A 23,388-nucleotide genomic window follows, 5' to 3' on the forward strand; every position below is an offset into this window, starting at 1 on the left:
TCTATTTTCTGTCCGTTTTTAAGTTTTGATGTTGCTCCTTACTTTCAGTTGAAGAAACTTTTTTTTATAATTTAATTTCTGATCGCGGGGGGCTGGGCACGGTTGAAGTTGTTTTCATGTAAAAATACCCTCCACCTCTTCTATGGAAAATTCCCCCCTCAAGACAATCCCATTCCTGTCGACTTTTGGAAGGTGTTTCTTCATTTTTCGATAATCAGACAGTTTTCTCAAACCCATAGCTTTTGACTGACAGTACTAAAGTTAATGAATCCTAAATCTTTTGGAAAGAGCCTCTATTTTCTGTCTCTGTGCATGTGTCGTCGCTATGTGTGCGTCGTCTCTGTATGTGTGTTGTCTCTGTGTTCAATAGTCGTTCTTTGGTCTTGATTTCACCTCTTAACTTAAACAGCGAGGCATTCAATAGTCGTTCTTTTCCATGCTCTTAAAAAACAGTACCATTGTTGCATCTCTGACCGATGAAAAGTCATCGCGCCATCCCCCAAAAAATACTTTTCAGACATTTTTTGTTAAAACTAATTCCCCCCTCCAGACAATCCCATTCCTGTCGACTTTTGGAAGGTGTTTCTTCATTTTTCGATAGTAAGACAATTTTTTCTAACCCATAGCTTTTGACTGACAACACTAAAGTTAATTAATCCTAAATCTTTTTGAAACAGCGTCTATTTTCTGTCCGTTTTTAAGTTTTGACTTTTCTCCTTCCTTTCAGTTGAAGAAACTTTTTTTTATAATTTAATTTCGGATCGCGGGGGGCGGGACACGGTTGAAGTTGTTTTCAGAGTCTCTCAAACCCCGTAAAGCTATTTTAAAAGGTACAAGAATTACTTATTTAACAAAAATTCTCGCTTTTTGAATGACCACAAAGTAAACAAAAAAAATCACACAGAATAAGACGACACCCTCAAACCCCGTAAAACTATTTTAAAAGGTAGCCTACAAGAATTAGCTTGAATCTTAACATACCTAGTGGAAATCCCCCTCTGGAAAAGTATTAAAATGATTTGCCGTTGAGGCCTAAGTCATTATCCTTAGAATAAATAAACAATACCTTTTAAATAATTACAGTGGTCTAAAGTCTTTCAGAAAAAGCTCAGACACGATGTCAAATTTATGAGCAGAGTGTAGTGTGTATCTCCCTCCCCCCCGGAAAGCTATTTTAAAAGGTAGCCTACAAGACTTAGCTTGAATCTTAACATACCTAGTGGAAATCCCCCTGTGGAAAAGTATTAAAATGATTTGCTGTTGAGGCCTATGTCATTATCTTTAGAATAAATAAACTATACGTTTTAAATAATTTCTCCAAAAATATTTTATTCAGAGATTTCACGTTAAAAAATTATCCAATCACTAATTACCCCTTTTTGATCTTGCCCCCTATCAATTCTGAGTTTCCAGCTAAAATTAGACAAAGCCCGTCTTAATCACCAAGCTTTTGTTTTCAGATAAGACACGTTTGAAATTTTGGTTCTAAAAAAGGACCCTTTTCTGTAATTATAAACACATATGGTTTTAATCTCTGTGATAAAATGAGCATGCGACGCCTGTTCTCCAAAAGTGACCGTTTCTTGTGACACAGAAGCTTCTATTTAGATCAGAAAAAGATTTTTGATAACTGGAAAAAAGGGCATTTTTTTGAACGAAATAACTATTTCTACAGAGCAGGGTGGAGGTGGTTTTTGTTTACATAGAGGAAAAAAGCGTACTTTGCGTTTTCTAATGAGTATACTATTGTATGGGCTTTTTATTGTTGGGGGTGGGGGGAGGGGGACTAAGTCTCCATGAAATTTGAATTTACTGGTAAATGCTTTTTATCTGGAAATAAATTAAAAAATTTAATAAGCTGTACTCACATTAACAATTGACGAATCCATTGTTTTCAACAGTTTTTCAAGGACGAATAAAAAACGGATGTTGAGTTACATAATTTCGTGCGTGCTCCCAAAACATGTTTGACTACTTTATATCATACCAGTTTTTTTTTTAAGAATGTACACGTGAACTCATGACGTACATTCATTGTGCAATTGACAACAAAACAGAAAAAAACCTGTTTGCTTTAAATTATATTATTACGACCAAACTCTCAAAACATGCTTGACCACATTATACACTGCCAAATAACTAGTCTGGTAATCTGTCTTGGAAAGCTGCCAGGGAACGTGCCGTACACAAATAACAGGGTCCTAATGCCGTACGCAAAGTATAACATTGATTACTACTGATACACTATTTTGAAGAACTATTTTCATCTGCCTCTCCCTAAGTCCGAATTGAGGTCCATTTTATCCTCTCCGACACTTTCTAAAAGTTTTAACTTGACCCTATAGTGATTCCTAAGACGTTGAAGATATTTTGAAAACTTAGGTGCGTAGAGCGTGTTTTGTTTTACTCAAGCAATTTTTTTCAGGCAAATGTTTTTCTACGTTTCCTTCGGCGCTGGGGTCCCCTTAGCCCAAGCATTTAATGACATAAGCTTCGAGCCCGTTACAAAAAAGTTTTTGGTCCTTTTTTTTCTTGGGGGGGGGATGCCACTGAATGTTTTTTTTACTTCAGGTTGCTATTGCCCAAGACCTTACGGCTGAAAGTTTCTAAATGACCAGCAATGACCATGTTGAAGCCATCTACCCCACCCACTGCTTCAGGAAGATATTCGATCATTTTGATCCAGATAAGGATCCCTAGAAGTTTTGAGCCAATAACACACCCAACATCATAAAAGCTCCCATTTACTTTATAAAGAGTATGTTTAAACAATTGTTGATTTGCATCACTTAAGAAAAAGTATGCAGTTAATAAAAATCATAAAAATTAACAATTCTTTTTTCAATTTAGAACTTCTCAACAAACCGAGACAAAGTCACTGCACATTTGTTTCTGTTTTCACCACTTCTGTATTATAATCCTCATTGATGTTAGGCAATCAAATATTTACAGAATTTTTATTTGCAACTTTTTAATCGATCTTCAAAAACTTAAGAAAAACGCAATCCATAGTTACGTTGAAGAAAGAAAGACGAGGGGCTTAGTCGTCAAAAGTTCACAATTTCAAAAGCCTTTGAGATTTTTTTTTTTTTTAAATTTAAAACGAGTTCAGCTTCCTCGGGATTACAATATTTTGGCCGAAAAATGGAATTCATAGCTACTTACCGTGAAAAGTCGTGCATGGACAGGTCGTTTATGAATAGTCCTGAATCTGTGAGGGCATCTAGATCAGGCATGACAGGTGAGGCGAGATATATAATCCTATTCCATTCACTTAAGTAGAGCATTTGGCCTAAGGGAGAAAGAAGATTAAAAAAATTGTCCATTCAAAGCAACAAATAACAAGCTACAGAAGTTACGTGTTCCAAAACCTCTTGTGATTGGTAGATATTAGTAAGAAAAAACGTGGCAGAAAATGTATAAGATGGTACTACGCCTTTGACCAGGATTAAATAAAACAAACAAGTTATTATAACTGAAAGTAAGGAGCAACATTAAAACTTAAAACGAACAGAAATTATTCCGTATATGAAAGGAGCTGTCCCCTCCTCAACGCCTCGCTCTTTACGCTAAAGTTTTTTTATTGTTTAAAAAAAATAGAGTTGTGAGAAAGTCAAACTTTAGCGTAAAGAGCGAGGCTTTGAGAAGGGGCCAACCTCTTTAGTATAAAGAATACTATCAGTTCGTTTTAAGTTTTAATGTTGATCCTTACTTTCAGTTAAAAAACATGTTTTTTTATTTAATTTTTGAACCTTTTTGAAATATTGCAGGTTTTCATTTTGTTTCACCGTACGTAGATTATTACAAAACAATTTTCATATTCATTTACTTTTATTTGGTTAAATGGCTTTCTCGAAAGTTGTTTCATTTTATTTACGAACGTTTTTATTAGTAATAAATATACGTAACTTACGAATTAACTTACATAACTAATCTCTATATTAATATATTCTCAATACGTATATTAGGGGGTTCTACCCCTATTTAAGACCTTGCTCTTTAAGTGAAATTTCAAATTTTGTTACAGTTCTTTGAAAAGGACCGCTTAATCACTAAGGCCATTACTTGGAAAAAATATCTCTTATGAAAGTACTAAAAATCTCTGGCTTAAAGAGTGAGGTATTGAATAGGGGGTGAACCCAATCATATATGTAATATTTTTTGTTCGTTTAAAGTTTTGATGTTGCTGCTGTTGCAGTTGAAAAACTTGTTTTTTATATTTAATTGCTGATCTTTTTTTAAATAATGCTGGGAAGTCAGGCGTCCCCATCATAGCAATGTCCCTTCCCCCATGAAAACTTCCTTCATGGAAAGATCCTCCTACATAACCCCCGACCCCAGGCACGTACGCAGGAATTTGTTTCGGGGGGGGGGCCAATTTGGTTCGGGGGGGGGGGCAAATCCTTTAAACCCATTATTCTGTGAGAAAAATCAGAAAATTATGGGAAAATTAAAAAAATCGTGAGATTTCGGGAGGGGGGGGGGCCGGGCCCGGAGGCCCCCCTGCTTACATCCCCGCCCGATCCCCCCTCCACTACCAGGAAAAATCTCCCCTGAAAACGTCTGTACTGTATACTTCCCAATAACCAATACTATATGCTAACATTGGGTAAAGTTCATAACTTTCAGCCCTCCTCCCGGGAACTTCGGGGGAGTAAGTCATCCTAAAAGACATACTTATAATATTTTCGAACATGCTGAACAAAATGGCTATCTCAAAATTTTGATCAGGTGACTTTGGGAAAACAATGAGCGTGGGAGGGGGCCTAGTTGCCCTCCATTTTCTTTTGGTCACTTAAAAAGGGCACTAGAACTTTTAATTTCCATTCCTATGAGCCCTCCCACGATATTCTAGGACCACTGTGTCGATACGATCACCCCTGGGAAAAAAAATAAAATAAACACGCACCCGTGATTTTTCTTCTGGCAAAAAATGCAAAATTCTACATTTTTGTAGATAGGAGCTTGAAACCTCTGCAGTAGGGTTCTGTTATACGCAGAATATGATGGTGTGATTTTCACTCAGGTTCTATAGCTTTTAGGGGGTCTTTCCCCATTTTTTCGAAAATCAGCCAAATTTTCTCAGGCGCGTAACTTTTTATGGGTAGGATTGAACTTGATGAAACTTATATATTTGAAATCAGCAAAAAAATCTGATTCTTTTGATGTATCTATTTGTATCAAAATACCGTTTTCTAGAGTTTCGGTTACCATTGAGCCGGGTCCCAATAACCAATACTATATGTTAACATTGGGTAAAGTTCATAACTTTCAGTCCTCCTCCTGGGGGCTTCGAGGGATTAAGTCATCCTAAAAGACATGGTTATAATATTTTCGACCATGCTGAACAAAATGACTATCTCAAAATTTTGATCAGATGACTTTGGGAAAAAATGAGCGTGGGAGGGGGCCTAGTTGCCCTCCATTTTTTTGGTCACTTAAAAAGTGCCCTAGAAATTTTAATTTCCGTTCCAATGAGACGTCCCACGATATTCTAGGACCGCTGGGTCGATACGATTACCCCTGGAAAAAAAAACACGCTTCAGAGATCTTTCTTCTGGCAAAAAATGCAAAATTCCACATTTTCGTATATAGGTGCTTGAAACCTCTACAGTAGGGTTCTCTAATACGCTGAATATGATGGTATGATGTTCATTAAGGTTCTATAGCTTTTAGGGGGTCTTTTCCCCTTTTTCCGAAAATCAGCCAAATTTTCTCAGGCGCGTAACTTTTGACAGGTAAGATTAAACTTGATGAAACTTATATATTTGAAATCAGGATTAAAATATTATTCTTTTGATGTATCTATTGGTATCAAAATTTCGTTTTTGAGAGTTTCGGTTACCATTGAGCCGGGTCGCGCATTACTTACAGTTCGTTACCACGAACTGTTTGATTAAACAAAAAAACAAGTTTTTGAACTGAAAGTAAGGAGCGACATTAAAACTTAAAACGAACAGAAATTATTCCGTATCTGAAAGGGGCTGTCCCCTCCTCAACGCCTCGCTCTTTACCCTACAGTTTTTTATTGTTTAAAAAAAATAAAGTTTTGAGACAGAGTCAAACTTTAGTGTAAAGAGCGAGGCATTCAGGAGGGTTTAATTTCTTGTTTTTTTTATTTCTGATCGTTTTAAAAATAATGCTGGGAAATCCGGTACCCCTTTCATAAAAATGTCCCTTCCCCCAAGGAAACATCCTCCATTGAAATATCTTCTCACGTAACCAAATCCTCTGACCCTCCTCCCGCCACTAGAAAAAATACCTCCTGTAAGCGTCTGATTACTTCCCAATAATCAATACTATATTTAAACAATGGGCAAAGTTCATAACTTGCAGCCCTTCCCCCAGGAATTATGGGGAATTAAGTCATCCTCAAAGACATATTCAATAAATTTTCGACTATGCTGAACAAAATGGTCATCTCAAAGTTTTTATTGGGTGATTTCGGGAAAAAAATTAGAGTGGGAGGGGGCCAAGTTGCCCTCAAATTTTTGTGTTCACTTAAAAATAGCCCTAGAACTTTTAATTTCCGTTTGAATGAGACCTCTCACGATATTTTAGGACTACTGGATCGATATGATCACCTAAGGGAAAAAAAAACAACAAATAAACACGCATCCACGCACGTGATCGTTCTTCTGGCAAAAAATTCAAAATTCGACATTTTTGCAGAGAGGAGCTTGAAACTTCTATGGTAGGGTTCTTTGATACGCTGAATCTGATGGTGTGATTTTCATTAAAGCTCTATGACTTTTAGGGGTATTTTTCCCCTTTTTTCGAAAATAGGGTAAATTTTCTCAGGCACGTTACTTTTGATGGGTCTAAAATTTGATATATCTAAAATTTGGACTCCAAAACGATACTTTAAAATGGGTTTTATCCGTAAGGGGGAATTTTATGCCGTTTGGGGGGAGAAGAAAGTATTTAGGGAGGGTTAAGGTACAGAGTGGACCCTTCTCTTTTCCGATGTACGGGGAGTCTGAAGATTTAGAACATTTTGTGTTATTGCGAACAATTGAAGGTACTTAGAAGGCAAATTTTCGGGAGGGATGTCATGCATGAAGTTATTTAGAAAATAAAATAGGAAGTAGTTGCAAAGTGGATATTACAAATTTGGGAAATTTTGTGAGTGTGGGGATGAGACAAGGGGAGGGTTTTCTATCGTAGCCTTATTTTCAAATGTGTTTGAACTTATTATGTTTTATGTGTTTTGTTGTATTAGTAATATTCATGACCCATGGAGCTTTTGTGGGAAATATATCTATCTATCTATATACATCAATTGAATCAGTAGGCTAATTTACAATGATATCTATATACACTAAATTTGCTAAGTTTAGTGCTACTAAAAGAAAATCACGAGCCTGAGAAAATGTATCAGACTTTCGAAAATGGGATATTTATTCCCCAAAATGGGAAGCGTTCTTGAAGAAAATTACACGATCAAATTCAGCATATTAGAGAACCCTATTGCAGATTTTCAAGCTCCTATGCGCAAAAATACAAAAGACTATTTTTCGCGAAAGATTTTTTTTTTTTCATAGGTAATCAAACCGAACCAAAAGCTCTATTGACAGTAAGCTCATTTGAACGGAAATTCAAACCTAGTGACATAAATTTAATGCTTTTAATTAGTGAAGGCCATTACGCTGCAACAAAGTGATGTTTTCAACAGGATTGTGGCTCAAAACAAAAATTCCAACCAAAAGAAGGCCAAATACAATCAAGTAAAATTTCTCAGATAACCAATAAGTTTAGAATTATCAAAACAGATTAATATATATATTATATATATATATATATATATATATATATATATATATATATATATATATATATATATATATATATATATATATATATATATATATATATATATATATATATATATATATATATATATATATATATATATATATATATATATATATATATATATATATATATATATATATATATATATATATATATATATATATATATATATATATATATATATATATATATATATATATAAAGGGTCCTGGTTTCAGAGCCCATGATCCCACTAAAGATGAACTTTCGCTACTAAAGATGAAGGCAGTCAACATAAAAGCAAACTGTTAAAACAGACAAACGTTTTAAAGTTTCATTTACCTTAATTGTATCATTTGAGCTTCATAAATTATGTAAATGTAAAATTACGCATTAGCCTCTATGGAGATCTTTCTTTCTTTATGGAGGAGGGCATGTAGGTATGATGGTGGGGAGGCTGCCTCAAGTCTCAAAATGTACGTCTTTCCCTCCAGGTTTTCTAACTTTTAATGACCCTTTTTATTAATATAGAAGGAAGAGGATGTAGAATGTTTCCCATAATCTCCCCTCATTCCGAGGAATGTTTTTGGACTAATAAAGGTCCTGCGGGATGGCAGCTCTCCTCTTATTGCAGAAATATTTTAATTATAACTTTAATGAATATTTTCAATGCGCAGCTACAAGATGGAGGAGAATTGGGGGACATCATAAGCGTCACCAAGAAATTTCCAAAGTGGGGGTTGCAGGTACTGCCAAGAATTATATTTTTTACCCAGATTTGAATTCTCATTTATTATTTTTATGAACATTTTAGTCTATTCTTGTTTATGAGGGTGTCATTGCTCCCTGCCTCCTCCCACCAACCAGCGTTCTCAGAGGGCATTTCTATAAAAAAAGATTTGACCCAAGAGCTACCCCTAGACTTTGTAAATTATTACCCTAAAATTTATTTTGTATATTTCTCCCCTGCCCCCCTTCCTTCATGGGAAATACTTGAAGAAGTACATCTTTTTCTGGACGATTATCATTTTTGAAGCGTTACTTGAAAAATGAATATCAAGCCCGACCGCAAGAAACAGGGGCTAAAGGAGGGATGTTAGCTTCGTTTATATATAAAAGAGCTTTGGATCAAAGAGTTCGCAACAACAAACTGTAAGTAGTGAGTGAGCCTTGTCTATAGTAAACGAAACCCTAAAAGCGATTTTAGAGTTTACAATGCATTCTACAGAATAATTTGTTGTTTATGCAAGTTCTAACAAAGCAAACTTTATCAATTTTAAAGTCACTTATCAAAACCTGTTATCTTATGAAAATTTGCATTATTTTCGAAAAGGGTTTAAACTTGTCTTTAAATGAACGCAATCACGTTGAAAAAAAAATCAATATGTACGGGAACTTTAAAGCTATCTACAAAATATGAAACTTCTTTTTCCACAGAAATAGTAGTCACGCATGAGTTTTTTTTTCAGTGGCAATTGCATTGAACCGGTAGAAAGACGGTTCATACGAATGAAAATTTAGTGATATAGTGACCCTTTAAAGCAAGAAAAGACATTACGCCAGTGAAAAGCACAAAATTCTAGCATTTTGGCCCTTAAAAGAGCAATTCGTTTTCAAGAAGGACAAAACGCCACAGAAAAGCACAAAATTCTAGCATTTTGACCCTTAAAAGAGCAATTCGTTTTCAAGAAGGACAAAACGCCACAGAAAAGCACAAAATTCTAGCATTTCGGCCCTTAAAAGAGCAATTCGTTTTCAAGAAGGACAAAAATGATCATAAGAAATTGTGAGAGCTATTGAAAAGGTGTCTTCTCGTAAATAGTCTCTTCGTCTCAGAAGCAATACTGGCGTGGGGTATACCATTCTTCCATAACATACATGCAGTCCATAAATAATGAGCCGTTATTACGAACCATTTGTCCAATAAAACTAACGGCAACAGAGTATGGTATAGTTTTATATCATCTATTATTATCTTTTTTTGGAGGCGGGGGCGGGCGCCTAAAGTCTATTATATATATAAATATATAAATATAATATATATATATATATATATATATATATATATATATATATATATATATATATATATATATATATATATATATATATATATATATATATATATATATATATATATATATATATATATATATATATATATATATATATATATATATATATATATATATATATATATATATATATATATATATAGACTAATACAGAACGAAGAATGTAGCATATGTGCTTTTTTGGGCAAAACCTCCAATATTATAGCGGAGTCGATTGTTTATACAGAAAATTACTCTTTATGTAAAGAATCAAATGCGCTAAATGAGATTTTTGTCAAAAGTATTGTCCTGCGAAATTAAAATCTAATGTAAAGAGTGGGTTAGATATATATATATATATATATATATATATATATATATATATATATATATATATATATATATATATATATATATATATATATATATATATGTTTATATATATATATATATATATATATATATATATATATATATATATATATATATATTTATATATTTTTATATATATATATATATATATATATATATATATATATATATATATATATATATATATATATATATATATGACTAATACAGAACGAAGAATGTAGCATATGTGCTTTTTTGGGCAAAAACTCCAATATTATAGCGGGGTCGATTGTTTATACAGAAAATTACTCTTTATGTAAAGAATCAAATGCGCTAAATGAGATTTTTGTCAAAAGTATTGTCCTACGAAATTAAAATCTAATGTAAAGAGTGGGTTAGAGGGGGTGACAACCCCCTCGCATGTAATTTTGTAGACACTTCAAAGGGGGCTCAATTCACTGGAAATCAGAAAGTCTAATGTTCTTTTTAAGATTCAAAATTAATAGCAGGGCAACAAGATCCCCCATGGTCTTTTTCGCTATCCCCTCTCTCACCCCCCAAGACGTTGAATCAAAATTTTGAGACTCCTATTTTGCTTAAAATAGTCAAAAGGCTCAACACATATGCTTCCTGAATGGTTTGACCCCCCCCCCCAGCTCCTTGGGAAAGGGCTATAAATTATGTAAGTAGCCCATTTTTCACATATAGATTTCTTAATCGAAAAGGGAGGACGCATCTTTGATCCTTGTTTTCCAATTGGCTCAGAACTTTTAGAGACACTTTTCTGGGATAAGAAAATAGCACATTTTGTTGGGAGTGGAGGGAAGTAGGGTGGCCCTAAAATGGGGAAAGTTCTTGTTCCTGATTAGTTGTATTTCGAGATAGCTCTTAAGGATCGTTTGGCACACCAAAGTTTTCCAAGAGTATACTCTGCAAGACTAAGGCATGCCCGAAAAAACCAGACTCTGCTATGTGCCCCTGAATTTTCAAATTATTTACAATATCTCAAGAACGGTTAAAATGACCGGATCGGAACTTTGAGGAAGTATCGGAGGTAGATGTAAATTGAAAGACATAACATTTACCCAGGCCTTCGAAATAGGATGTTTACATTATCTTAGAAACGCCTTCGGGAATGGAGTTGAAGCTTTCAGGTACTGCTTGAGAAGGGAAAGATGATGGTAGGGTTAGTGAAATCGAACATTTAGTGTTGAGGCGATGGAGCAGGGGCTGAACCCCTTTTGTCTCCAATTAAGACGAAAAATATCGTTTTTGCGATAATGGCTCCTATCGGACTAGCAATTTATGTACGGTTAAGCAATAAGATAAATCAAAAGAGACTTTGTGCCTGCCAGGTTGACAAAATGGCGTATATGCAATATATCTGGGATATTAAGGATATTAACTAGAAGCTTTTGAGGAATATTGAGAGGAGGAATGGACGTCGAATTATGGTTTGAAGAAACAATAGAGCTAATTGAATGACACTATGCACATCTAGGTAGTCAAAATGCTACTCCCAATATTACGGGAACAAAACTGGGCCATGGAAAGGGGGAATTGAGGGATCTAGTATCCTTTTTACAAATCAAAATTGACTGGAGGGTAATTGGCCCCCTACCGTGAACTTGTTTGTTACTCCCCCCTCATTCAAAATTTTGAGATTACGCTTTTCTTCAAAATAGTCAGAAAGTACAACAAATATACCTCGGGGAATGACTTGAATCACACACCCCCTCGGGATAGGGGCGTAAATTATGTAAGCTACCTATTGTTTACCTATAGGTTTTACAATGAAATGAAAGGAGGGCGCGTTTTATATTTATGCCTGATTACCTCGAAACTTTCATAGATTATTCTCTTGGCCAAGAAAATTTTATGTTTTATTGGGAAGACGAGGCTTGGAAATAGGCAACAAGCCTTTTTGCTCGTTATTGGTCGTATTCTGAGCTAGGTTGTACAGATTGTTTGCTAGGCAAAAAATTCTAAAGTTTCCCAAAAGTAAACTTTGGAAACGGCTTGCGTACTTAAGTAAATCTAAAGAGACTATATGCACCTGACTTTTAGTAGGGAGGCAACAGGAGATTTGAAGGGGAGAAGATCATTGACCCACTAACGGTACGAACAATGGTACGAACAAGATGACAACCAATCAGAGGACTAGAATCCGAGGGGGACAAGATTACAGCCAATCAGAGGACTAGAATCTGAGGGGGACAAGATTACAGCCAATCAGAGGACTAGAATCCGAGGGGGACAAGATTACAGCCAATATTTATCTTGAATTTATGTAATAGGATGTTATTGAAATCAACCTGCGTAATATCTGTGTATTTTATGATTTTACCTTTGAACATGGTAGAAGCGGATTTTAGGTGTTACATTTGAGACGAAAGGAAATTAATTTAGTAGCAACATTGGTACTAGAAGCTAAAAATTGTAAGGTTTGTTATAATAAAATATTAAGAAGTCGGCTTAGAGTTATTAGAAAGATCAAATTACTTAAAGGGGTTTCAGAGCTAAAATCTTAGGTGTAATAAATGTTTAGGTTTCACACATTGTTACTAATTTTCACACATTGGAGGGATAAACACCTGCATTTTTTTTTTTTAATCGAAAATGAATTATTCTAAGAAAGTGAGCTGTATTTGTTAGAGTGTCAGAAACATTACATATTTATTTAATTTAAGCCCTTTTTTCAGCTATAATAATGTTTGGTATGATTGACACAGAATATATTGGTCTGAAATATTCCTCAACTGGCATTATTTTCGAAGCAGCTTTCTTACTGCTAGACGAACAAGGGCGTGAAGTTCATAGCTATAAATGGAACGTCAGACACAATATGTATAAGTACGAGAAAAAAAAAGATGGAGTCCAACACTGAATTTTATAAATCAAAACGGGTTTTAAGATAAAAACTTAAGACCAAGTAATGAGCATGGTTATGAAATCAAACTTATACAAGGCGAAATTCAGGAGATAGGTAGTTTTCTCAGTTTGCAAGCTGCTTATGTTAAGGGAAACATGGCAAACGATACATTCTTTCTAGAAAATGTGATACAGACATAGCATTATTCAATTTAGAAGACTTCAAATGTGAGAAATACCTGCATTCAGTACATGATCCGGAAGATGAAGTTAGATATTTCGCTCAATGCGTGCCTGAAAAGACACCTGACATGAAAAAATGCATCAGATATCCAAGGACCTAAACTCATGCTCCTCCTCATATCAAATAGATTAAGCAATTTTTTTTTTTTAATGTCAATATGTATATATTACAAATATTTTTTGTTTGTTGAAAATATCTTTAAGCAATAAACATGTCTTAGCTTAGGCTACTTTCCATTTTCATCTACGACTTATAAATCATATTTAGCTCTAGGATACCCAACTTTTTTGTTCGACTTGATAGTTACAGCCAATACGAGGGCTTCAATACTAACTATACAAGATGCTTTTACCAAGGACATCAAATGTCCTTCCCATGCTTTTACCAAGAACATTAAGTTTTTTTATATTTTATTTTTTTTATTTGACTTGATAGTTACAGCCAATCCGAGGGCTTCAATACTAACTATACAAGATATTTTTACCAAAAACATTAAATCTCCTTCCCTGGCTTTTACCAAGGACATTAAATCTCGTCCTGGCTTTTACCAAGGACATTAAATGTCGTCCAGGCTTTTACCAAGGACATTAGATCTCGTCCAGGCTTTTACCAAGGACATTAAATCTCGTCCAGGCTTTTATAAAGGACATTAAATCTCGTCCAGGCTTTTACCAAGGACATTAAATCGCATCCAGCCTTTTACCGAGGACATTAAATCTCGTCCAGACTTTTACCAAGGACATTAAATCTCGTCCAGGCTTTTACCCAGGACGTTAAATCTCGTCCTTCCTTCTAAACTAACTACAATAGCAACATTTTACCCTATATTATTAGTATTTTCAAGGGTTTTTTGGTAGCCTTGATGGAGCATTTTCCTTCTAAATTAGCTACAATAACAACATTTTACCCTATATTATTAGTATTTTCAAGGGTTTTGGTAATCTTTTTTCACTCCCAACATTACTTTACGAATTTTTGCATACCCCAACACCAAGAAATACTTTTCAAAAGACTTTATTATATTATTTGAGAACAATTTCTTTTGGTAATATTACTCCTAATCCTGTTTTACAAGTTGAAGTACTCATCTTATTTTCGTTCCCAACATTACTTTACGAATTTTTGCATACCCTAACAACAAGCAATACTTTTCAAAAGGCTTTATTATATTATTTCAGAACAAGTTCTTTTCTTAAAATTCTTCCTAAACCAGTTTTACAAGTTGAAGTAGTCATACTTTTTCACCCCCAACATTACTTTACGACTTTTTCGCATACCCCAACACCAAGAAATTGTTTTCAAAACGCTTTATTATATTATTTCAGATCAATTTCTTTTCTTAATATTCCTCGTAAACCTGCTTTACAAGTTAAAGTACTCATCTTTTTTAACTCCCAATATTATTTTACGAATATTTTTTTAAATAAAGTTGGGCTTTAGTTTTCCGAAATGAGAACTTCTAGGTTTAAAATACATCTGGTTTTATTAATAATATTTGATTTTCTACTAAAGTTGGGCTTTAGTTTTCAGAAATAAGAACAACCATGTTTAAAATACATCAGATTTTATTAATGATATTTTATTCTATTTCATAGAGTTGGATTTTAATTTTAAGCACTACAAACATCCCCGTTTAAAATACATCTGATTTTATTAATAATATTTGATTTTTTTTAATAAAGTTGGATTTTAGTTTTCAGAAATATGAAGAAGCACGTTTAAAAAACCTATGATTTTATTAATCTCTTCTGAATTTTTTCAATGAAAAGAAATAAGATGCAGATCAATTCTTTTTTTTCCAGAGAAATAAAAAAAAATTAAGTTCTGTTCTAAATTTCTTATTAAAGATAGAAAAAAGTTATGCAATGATTGAGAATATTCGCCATGAAGATAACGAGTTCCACTCTAATTCCGAGTTTTCTCAAAGAAGTGAAGAAAAGTTCAAGTTCTCTTCCAAAGATAAAAAGTTCCACTTTAATTATGAGTTTTCTCAATAAAGTGAAGAAAAGTTCAAGTTCTCTTCTGAATTTTCTTGAAGAAAAAAAAGAAAAAAGTTATAGTATGATTGTGAATATTTGCCATGACGATAACGAGTTCCACTTTAATTCTGAGTTTTCTCAATAAAGTGAAGAAAAGTTCAAGTTCTCTTCTAAAGATAAAAAGTTGCACTTTAATTCTGAGTTTTCTCAATAAAGTGAAGAAAAGTCCAAGTTCTCTTCTGAATTCTCTCAAAGAAAAAATAAGTTAGAGATCAATTCTAAAGTTTTTCTAGAGAAAATAAAAAGGTTCAACTTCAGTTCTGATTTTTCTCAAAAAGGTTAAACAAATTTAAAGTTCTGTTCTAAATTTCTCGTAAAATATAGAAAAAATTTATACTTTGATTGCGTATATTCACCATGAAGATAAAGGGTTCCGCTTTAATTCAGAGTTTTCTCAAAGAAGGGAAGAAAAGTTCCAGTTCTCTTCTGAAAATTTATCAATGAAAAGAAAAAAGTTACAGTTCAATTCTAATTTCCTCCAAAGAAAATAAAAAAAGCTTCCACTTTAGTTCTGGTTTTTCTCAGAGGTAAAAAAAATTTAAAGTTCTGTTCTAAATTTTTATGTTGAAGATAGAATAAAGTCATATTTTGATTGTGAATATTCTCCATCAAGATAAAAAGATCCACTTTAAATCTCAGTTTTCTCAATAAGGGAAAGAAAAGTTCAAGTTCTCTTCCGAAAATTTCTCGATGAAATAAGTTATCTCTTCTCGGGGAAAACATTCAGAAGAGAACTTGAACTTTTCTTCACCTCTTTGAGAAAAAATTCAATTGAAGCAGAACTTTTTTTCTTCCTGGAGGAAAAATTCAGAATCGAAGTATAACTTTTTTCTAACTTCTATGGAAAAATTTAGAATTGAACTGTAACTTTTTTATTTGAGAAAATTCAGAAGAGACCTTGAACTTTTCTTCACTTCTTTGAGAAAACGCAGAATTAAAGTGGAACTCTTTATCTTCATGGTGAATATTCACAATCATAGTATAACTTCTTCTATCTTCAATAAGAAATTTAGAACAGAACTTAAAAAAAAATTCACCTCTTTGACAAAAATCAGAACTGAAGTGGAATCTTTTTTTTTCGTTGAAAAAAATAGAATTGATCTGTAGATTATTTCTTTTCATTGAGAAAAATTCAGAAGAGAACTTGAGCTTTTCTTCACTTCGTTCAGAAAACATAGAATTAAAGTGGAACTTTTTATCTTCATGGCAAATATTCACAATCAATGTATAACTTTTCTCTATCTTCTATGGAAAAATTTAGAACATAAATTAAAAATTTTCATGTCTTTGAGAAAATTAAGAACTGAAGTGGATCCTTTTTTATTTTCTTTTGGAAGAAATTATAATTGAAGTATATCTTTTTTCTTTTATTTGAGAAATCTTAGAATTAAAGTGGAACTCGTTATTGTCATGGCGAATATTTGAAATAACAGTATAATTTTTTCCTATTTTACGAGAAACTTAGAACAGAACTTTAAATTTTTTCACCTCTTTGTGAAAAATCAGACTGAATTGGAAACTTTTTATTTTCATTGGAAAATATTAGAATTGATCTGTAACTTTTTTTGAGAAAATTCAGAAATGAAAAAAGGAATACCTTTATTTTTGAAAAAATTAGAATTGATCCGTAACTTTTTTCATCGAGAAATTTTTCAGAAGAGAACTTGAACTTTTCTTTCCTTCATTGACAAAACTCAGATTTAAAGTGGAACTTTCTATCCTGAAGGGGAATACTCACAATCATATTATGACTTTTTCTATCTTGAATAGAAAAAATCAAAATAAAACTTGAAATTTTGTATCACTTTGAAAAAATTCCGAACTGAAGTGGAAGCTTTTTTATTTTCTTTGGAGAAAAATAGAATTGAACTGTAACTTTTTTCGTTTCATTGAGAAATTTTCAAAAGAGAACTTGAACGTTTCTTCCCTTCTTTGAGAAAACTCTGAATTAAAGTAGAACTCTATATCTTCATGGTGGATATTCGTAATCAAAGTATAACTTTTTCTATCTTTAACGAGAAATTTAGAACAGAACTTTAATTTTTTTTCACATCATATAGAAAAATCGGAACAAAAGTAGATCCTTTGCATGGTCTCTGGAAAAAAATAGAATTGGTATGTAACTTATTTTTTCATTGTGAAATTTCAGAAGCGAACTTAAATATCTCTTCATTTTATTGAGAAAACAGAGAATTAAAGTAGAACTTTTTATCTTCATGGCGAATATCCACAATTATAGTATAACTTTTTTCTATCTTTAATAAGAAATTTATAACAGAACTTAAAATTTTTTATTTCTCTGGAAAAAAAGAATTGATCTGTAACTTATTTCTTTTCATTGAGAAAATTGAGAAGAGAACTTGAACTTTTCTTCACTTCGTTGAGAAAACTTAGAATTAAAGTGGAACTTTTTATCTTCAAGGCGAATATTCACAATCAAAGTATTACTTTTTTCTATCTTCTATGGAAAAATTTAGAACAAAGCTAAAAAAATTTTATGTCTTATAAGAAAATTAAGAATTGATCTGTAACTTATTTCTTTTCATTGAGAAAATTCAGAAGAGATTAATAAAATCATATGTTTTTTAAACGTGCTTCTTCATATTTCTGAAAACTAAAATCCAACTTTATTAAAAAAAATCAAATATTATTAATAAAATCAGATGTATTTTAAACGGGGATGTTCGTATTTCTGGAAATTAAAATCCAACTTTATTAAAAAGAATTAAATATGATTAATAAAATCTGATGTATTTTAAACATGGTTGTTCTTATTTCTGAAAACTAAAGCCCAACTTTATTAGAAAATCAAATATTATCAATAAAACCAGATGTATTTTAAACGTAGACGTTCTCATTTCTGTAAACTAAAACCCAACTCTATTTAAAAAAAGTCGTAAAGTAATGTTGTGAGTAAAATACGATAAGTACTTTAAGTTGTAAAACAGCTTTAGGAGGAAAATTAAGAAAAGAACTTGATCTGAAATAATATAATAAAGCCTTCTTAAAAGAATTTCTTGGTGTTGGGATATGCAAAAAATTCATAAGGTAATTTTGGGGGTGAAAAGGATGAGTACCTCAATTTGTAAAACAGGTTTCGTAGGAATATTAAGAAAATAACTTGTTCTGAAATAATATAATAAAGCCTTATGAAAAGTATTGCTTGGTGTTGGGGTATGCAAAAAGTCGTAAAGTAATGTTGGGAGTGAAAAAACATGAGTACTTCAACTTGTAAAACAGGTTTAGGGGGAATATTACGAAAAGAAATTGTTCTGAAATAATATAATAAAGTCTTTTGAAAAGTATTTCTTAGTGTTGGGGTATGCAAAAAGTCGTAAAGTAATGTTGGGAGTGAAAAAGATTACCAAAACCCTTGAAAATACTAATAATATAGGGTAAAATGTTGTTATTGTAGCTAGTTTAGAAGGAGAATGCTCCATCAAGGCTAACAAAATCCTTTAAAATACTAATAATATAGGGTAAAATGTGGCTATTATAGGTAGTTTAGAAGGAGAATGCTCCATCAAGGGTACCAAAAACCCTTGAAAACACTAATAATATAGGGTAAAATGTTGTTATTGTAGCTACTTTAGAAGGAAAATGCTCCATCAAGTCTACCAAACAACCCTTGAAAATACTAATAATATAGGGTAAAACGTTGCTATTGTAGTTAGTTTAGAAGGAAGGACGAGATTTAATGTCCTTGGTAAAAGACTGGACGAGATTTAATGTCCTTGGTAAAAGTCTGGACGAGATTTAATGTCCTCGATAAAAGCCTGGATACGATTTAATGTCCTTGGTAAAAGCCTGGACGAGATTTAATGTCCTTGGTAAAAGGCTGGACGAGATTTGATGTCCTTGGTAAAAGCCTGGACGAGATTTAATGTCCTTAGTAAAAGCCTGGACGATATTTAATGTCCTTGGTAAAAGCCTGGACAAGACTTAATGTCCTTGGTAGAAGCCTGGGAAGGAGATTTAATGTTCTTGGTAAAAGCATCTTGTATAGTTGGTATTGTAGCCCTCTGATTGGCTTTAACTATCAAGTCGAAAAAACAAAACAAAAAAACTTAATGTCCTTGGAAAAAAGCCAGGAAAGGAGATTCAATGTCCTTGGTAAAAGCATCTTGTATAGTTAGTATTGTAGCCCTCTTATTGGCTGTAACTATCAAGTCAAACAAAAAAGTTGGGTATCCTAGAGCTAAATGTGATTTATAAGTCGTAGATGAAAATGGAAAGTAAGCTAAGACATGTTTATTGCTTAAAAATATTTTCAACAAACAAAAAATATTTGTAATATATACATATTGACATATTTAAAAAAAATAGCTTAATCCATTTGATATGAGGAGGAGCGTGAGTTTAGGTCTTTGGATATCTGATGCATTTTTCCATGTCAGGTATCTATTCCGGCACCCATTGAGCGAAATATCTAACTTAATCTTCCGGATCATATACTGAATGCAGGTATTTCTCACATTTGAAGTCTTCTAAATTTAATAATGCTATGTCGTTATCAGATTTTTCTAGTAAGAGTCTATCAGTTGGCACGTTTCCCTTAACATATGCAGCTTGGACACCGAAAAAACTGCATATTTCCTGAATTTCCTCTTGAACATGTTTTATTTCATAGCCATTTTCATTACGTGGTCTTATGGTTTTAACGTAAAAGCCGTTTCGATTTATAAAATTTAATGTTGGACTCCATCTTTTTTCTCGTATTTATACATATTGTGCCTGAAGTTCCATTTATAGCTATGAAATTCACGCTGTTGTTCGTCTATCATTAGGAAATTTGCTTTGAAAAATGCCAGTTGAGGAATATTTCAGACCAACATATTCTGTGTCAATCACACCAAACATTATTATAGCTGAAAAAAGGGCTTAAATTAAATAAATATGTGATGTTTCTGACACTGTAACAAATAAAGCTCACTTTCTTAGAATAATTCATTTTCACATAAAAAAAATGATGCAGGTGTTTGTCCCTCCAATGTGTGAAAATTAGTGATTTAATGCATAAAATAAAACTAGATAGTGTCGACAACTAGTTACAGATTACCATTGGGACAGCTGCATAGTGTCTAAGAGCAAGCATCGAGTGCAATTCTGTCTTTGCATTCTCTTTGGGTCAATTTAGGGATACGGATTGCCCTTTACTAACATTTTATTCCATCGAACTGTTTGAAAAAAAAGAAAAAAAAACAGGCCTACATGTACTAAAAATAAATACAATCTTAAATATTACTTACACCTTTGTGTAAAAGAAAAAGTTTCTGCCACAAGTGGCGTTACTTGTAGCAAAAATAAATATAGTAAAATACAAAGTGTTGGCCAGATATACATTTAGTTGGTAAGCGGTTCTACACCTTTATTACACCTACGATTTTAGCTCTGAAACCCCTTTAAGTACTTTGATCTTTTTAACGGATTGTCCTTTTACTAACATTTTATTCCATTAAGCGGTTTGAACATGGGGAACATAGAAATTAAAAAACCCGTAAAAAAAGCAACAAAAAACAGGTCTACATGTAACAAAAATAAATACAATCTTAAATATTACTTACACCTTTGTGTAAAAGAAAAAGTTTCTGCCACGAGCGGCGTTACTTGTAGCAAGATATAAGTAAAGTAAAATACAAAGTGTTGGCCAGATATACATTTAGTTGGTAAGCAATCCTAAACCTTTATTACACCTACGATTTTAGCTCTAAAACCCCTTTAAGCACTTGATCTTTCTAATAACCCTAAGCCGACTTCTTAATATTATATTAGAACATGCCTTACCTTTTCGTTTCTAGTTTCAATATGGCTACTAAATAATTTTCCTTTCGCCTTATATGTAACACCTAAAATCAATTTCTACAATGTTCGAAGGTGAAATCATAACAAAAACAGATATTGCGTAGCTTGATTTCAATAACATCCTGTTACATAAATTCAAGATAAATATTGGCTGTAATCTTGTCCCCCTCGGATTCTAGTCCTCTGATTGGCAGTAATCTTGTCCCCCTCGGATTCTAGTCCTCTGATTGGCTGCCTTCATGTTCGTACCGTTAGTTGGTCAATGATCTTGTCCCCTTCAAATCTCCTGGTGCCTCCCTACTACTTTTCAAATTATTTTCACTATTTTGGGATTGGCTTTAGGGATCAAGATAAAATTTTGAGAGGATTTTAGAGGGTAGAAGGGGTCAATTAGATTTTAAATTTTGACTTGTCAGTAGGGTGTATACTTATACTTCTATGGCCCCTCCGTACCAAACGAGTTTTTTCTGGTAGTACCTTATACTTCTATGGGCCCTCCGTACCAAACAGGTTTTTCTGGTAGGTATTCTATTCTAGAGGTCATTACACCTTTGTCAAGAGATTTACGCAATTTAAGGACAAGTTTTTCTGACGTAGATTTCTAGTTCATGATATACAAGTTTTTTTTTAGGTTAAATCCGTGGTCATTCATCTGTAAGTTGATTAGTAGGTTTTTTTTAAACTTGGCTATTAGGTTTTTAAACCTATTACTACGAACGCTACATGCATTCCACTTTTGGAACTACGAGCGACATTGTGTGATGCTATCAGACTGGTTTCGTTTCATGGGTTCATTAATAGAAGGACTAATGTTTTTGAAAAGGGTAATTACTTCTTTAGTTTACGAGATTTGCGAATTTTTTGCGAAAAGGTTTTTGCGTAAAGGTATTGCGATGGTTAAGAATGCCTCACGGGCATTTAAAGAATGGGATGCTTGCATCAACAATACAAAGAATATGCTCAGATACTTAATAGATTTGACGCCTACAAGAGACATTGGTAGAAGGTATTCAATAGCTTAATTGAAAAGTAACGATAGAATGACATTGTGACTTGACCTAGCTTTACCTCGTCAATGTGTACTGTATAATACACAAGTGAAGATTTGCACAGTGTTGTCAATTTTAAATAGTTTAGAAATAAAAAAATTAACAAGAAATGGCTGAAAAGTGTTTTGAGGGAGTTGAGTTCCACGAGGGTTCAGTTACATGCGGATTCAGTTACACGAGGATTAGTTAAATGGGGTCGAGTAGCTCGGAGGTTCAGTTGTACAGGGTTTCGGTTATCCAGGGGGTCAGGGACATGGGGGGTGCCGTGGTCCGGGGGGTCGGTTAGCCCGGGCTGACGTTACCTGGGGGGGTCAGTTATTTTTTCTGATTTTGTGTGTTTTCGCAAGAAAATAACTGATCTTTTAGCAAACTTAGCCATAGCTACCTGAAACTCTGCATAAATATCTTCATTTTTAATCTAATTGCATAGCTACTAAAGGAACATTGAAAATTTTTTCTGATTTTGTGTGACCACCCGGCACCCCAAAGACTCTAGAGCCTCCATTATAATACTTTTTTAGGCTTTATTATATCTTTTCAGAACAAATTATTATTTTAGGGAATTATTTCGGTGAAACAGTTAGAGACATTTGAACAGTGTTGTGAGGTCCCCTACCACAACCCCAAAGGCTTCCGATCCCCTCCTCCACTTAAGTTCTTTATTTCACAAAGACATAAAGAAATTTAAAGTTCAATTCTAAATTTTTCAGTGGAAGATAGAAAAAGTAATACCATACTTGTGAATATTTTCCCGGAAGATAAAAAGTTCTGGTTCAATTTAAAATTTTCTCAACGAAGTGAAGAAGAAATCAAGTTCTATTCTGGATTTTACTAAATAACAAAATTCAATAATTAGGTCTCCATATAATATAAATAAATTCCAATTCATTTCTTTATTTAAAAAAGAGATAAATAAATTTAAAGTTCAAATCTAAATTTTTCGGTGGAAGATAGAAAAAGTAATACCATACTTGTGAATATTTTCCTGGAAGATAAAAAAGTTATAGTTCAATTTAAAATTTTCTCAATGAAGTGAAGAAAAGTTCAAGTTCTCTACTGAATTTTACCAAAGAACACAATTCAATTCTAATTTCTCCAGAGAAAACCAAAATCTTCCACTTAAGTTCTTTATTTTACAGAGACATAAAGAAATTTCGAGTTCTCATAAGGGAGGGACTGCC

At 33.0% G+C, this 23,388-nt stretch overlaps 1 protein-coding gene across 1 annotated transcript in view; it reads right to left on the reverse strand.

Moving 5' to 3' along the window:
- Gyc88E (Guanylyl cyclase at 88E) overlaps positions 1–23,388 on the reverse strand; it is a 446,210-nt gene that overhangs the window by 51,307 nt on the left and 371,515 nt on the right. The window contains exon 7 of the mRNA XM_089102419.1: positions 3,166–3,292. Coding sequence (XP_088958545.1) covers positions 3,166–3,292 — 127 coding nt within the window. The remainder of the gene's footprint in view (positions 1–3,165; positions 3,293–23,388) is intronic.

Source organism: Artemia sp. Qi Xiang Cuo, chromosome 2 (assembly GCF_049724085.1).
Source record: "Artemia sp. Qi Xiang Cuo chromosome 2, ASM4972408v1, whole genome shotgun sequence".
Taxonomy (NCBI): Eukaryota; Metazoa; Arthropoda; class Branchiopoda; order Anostraca; family Artemiidae; genus Artemia; species Artemia sp. Qi Xiang Cuo.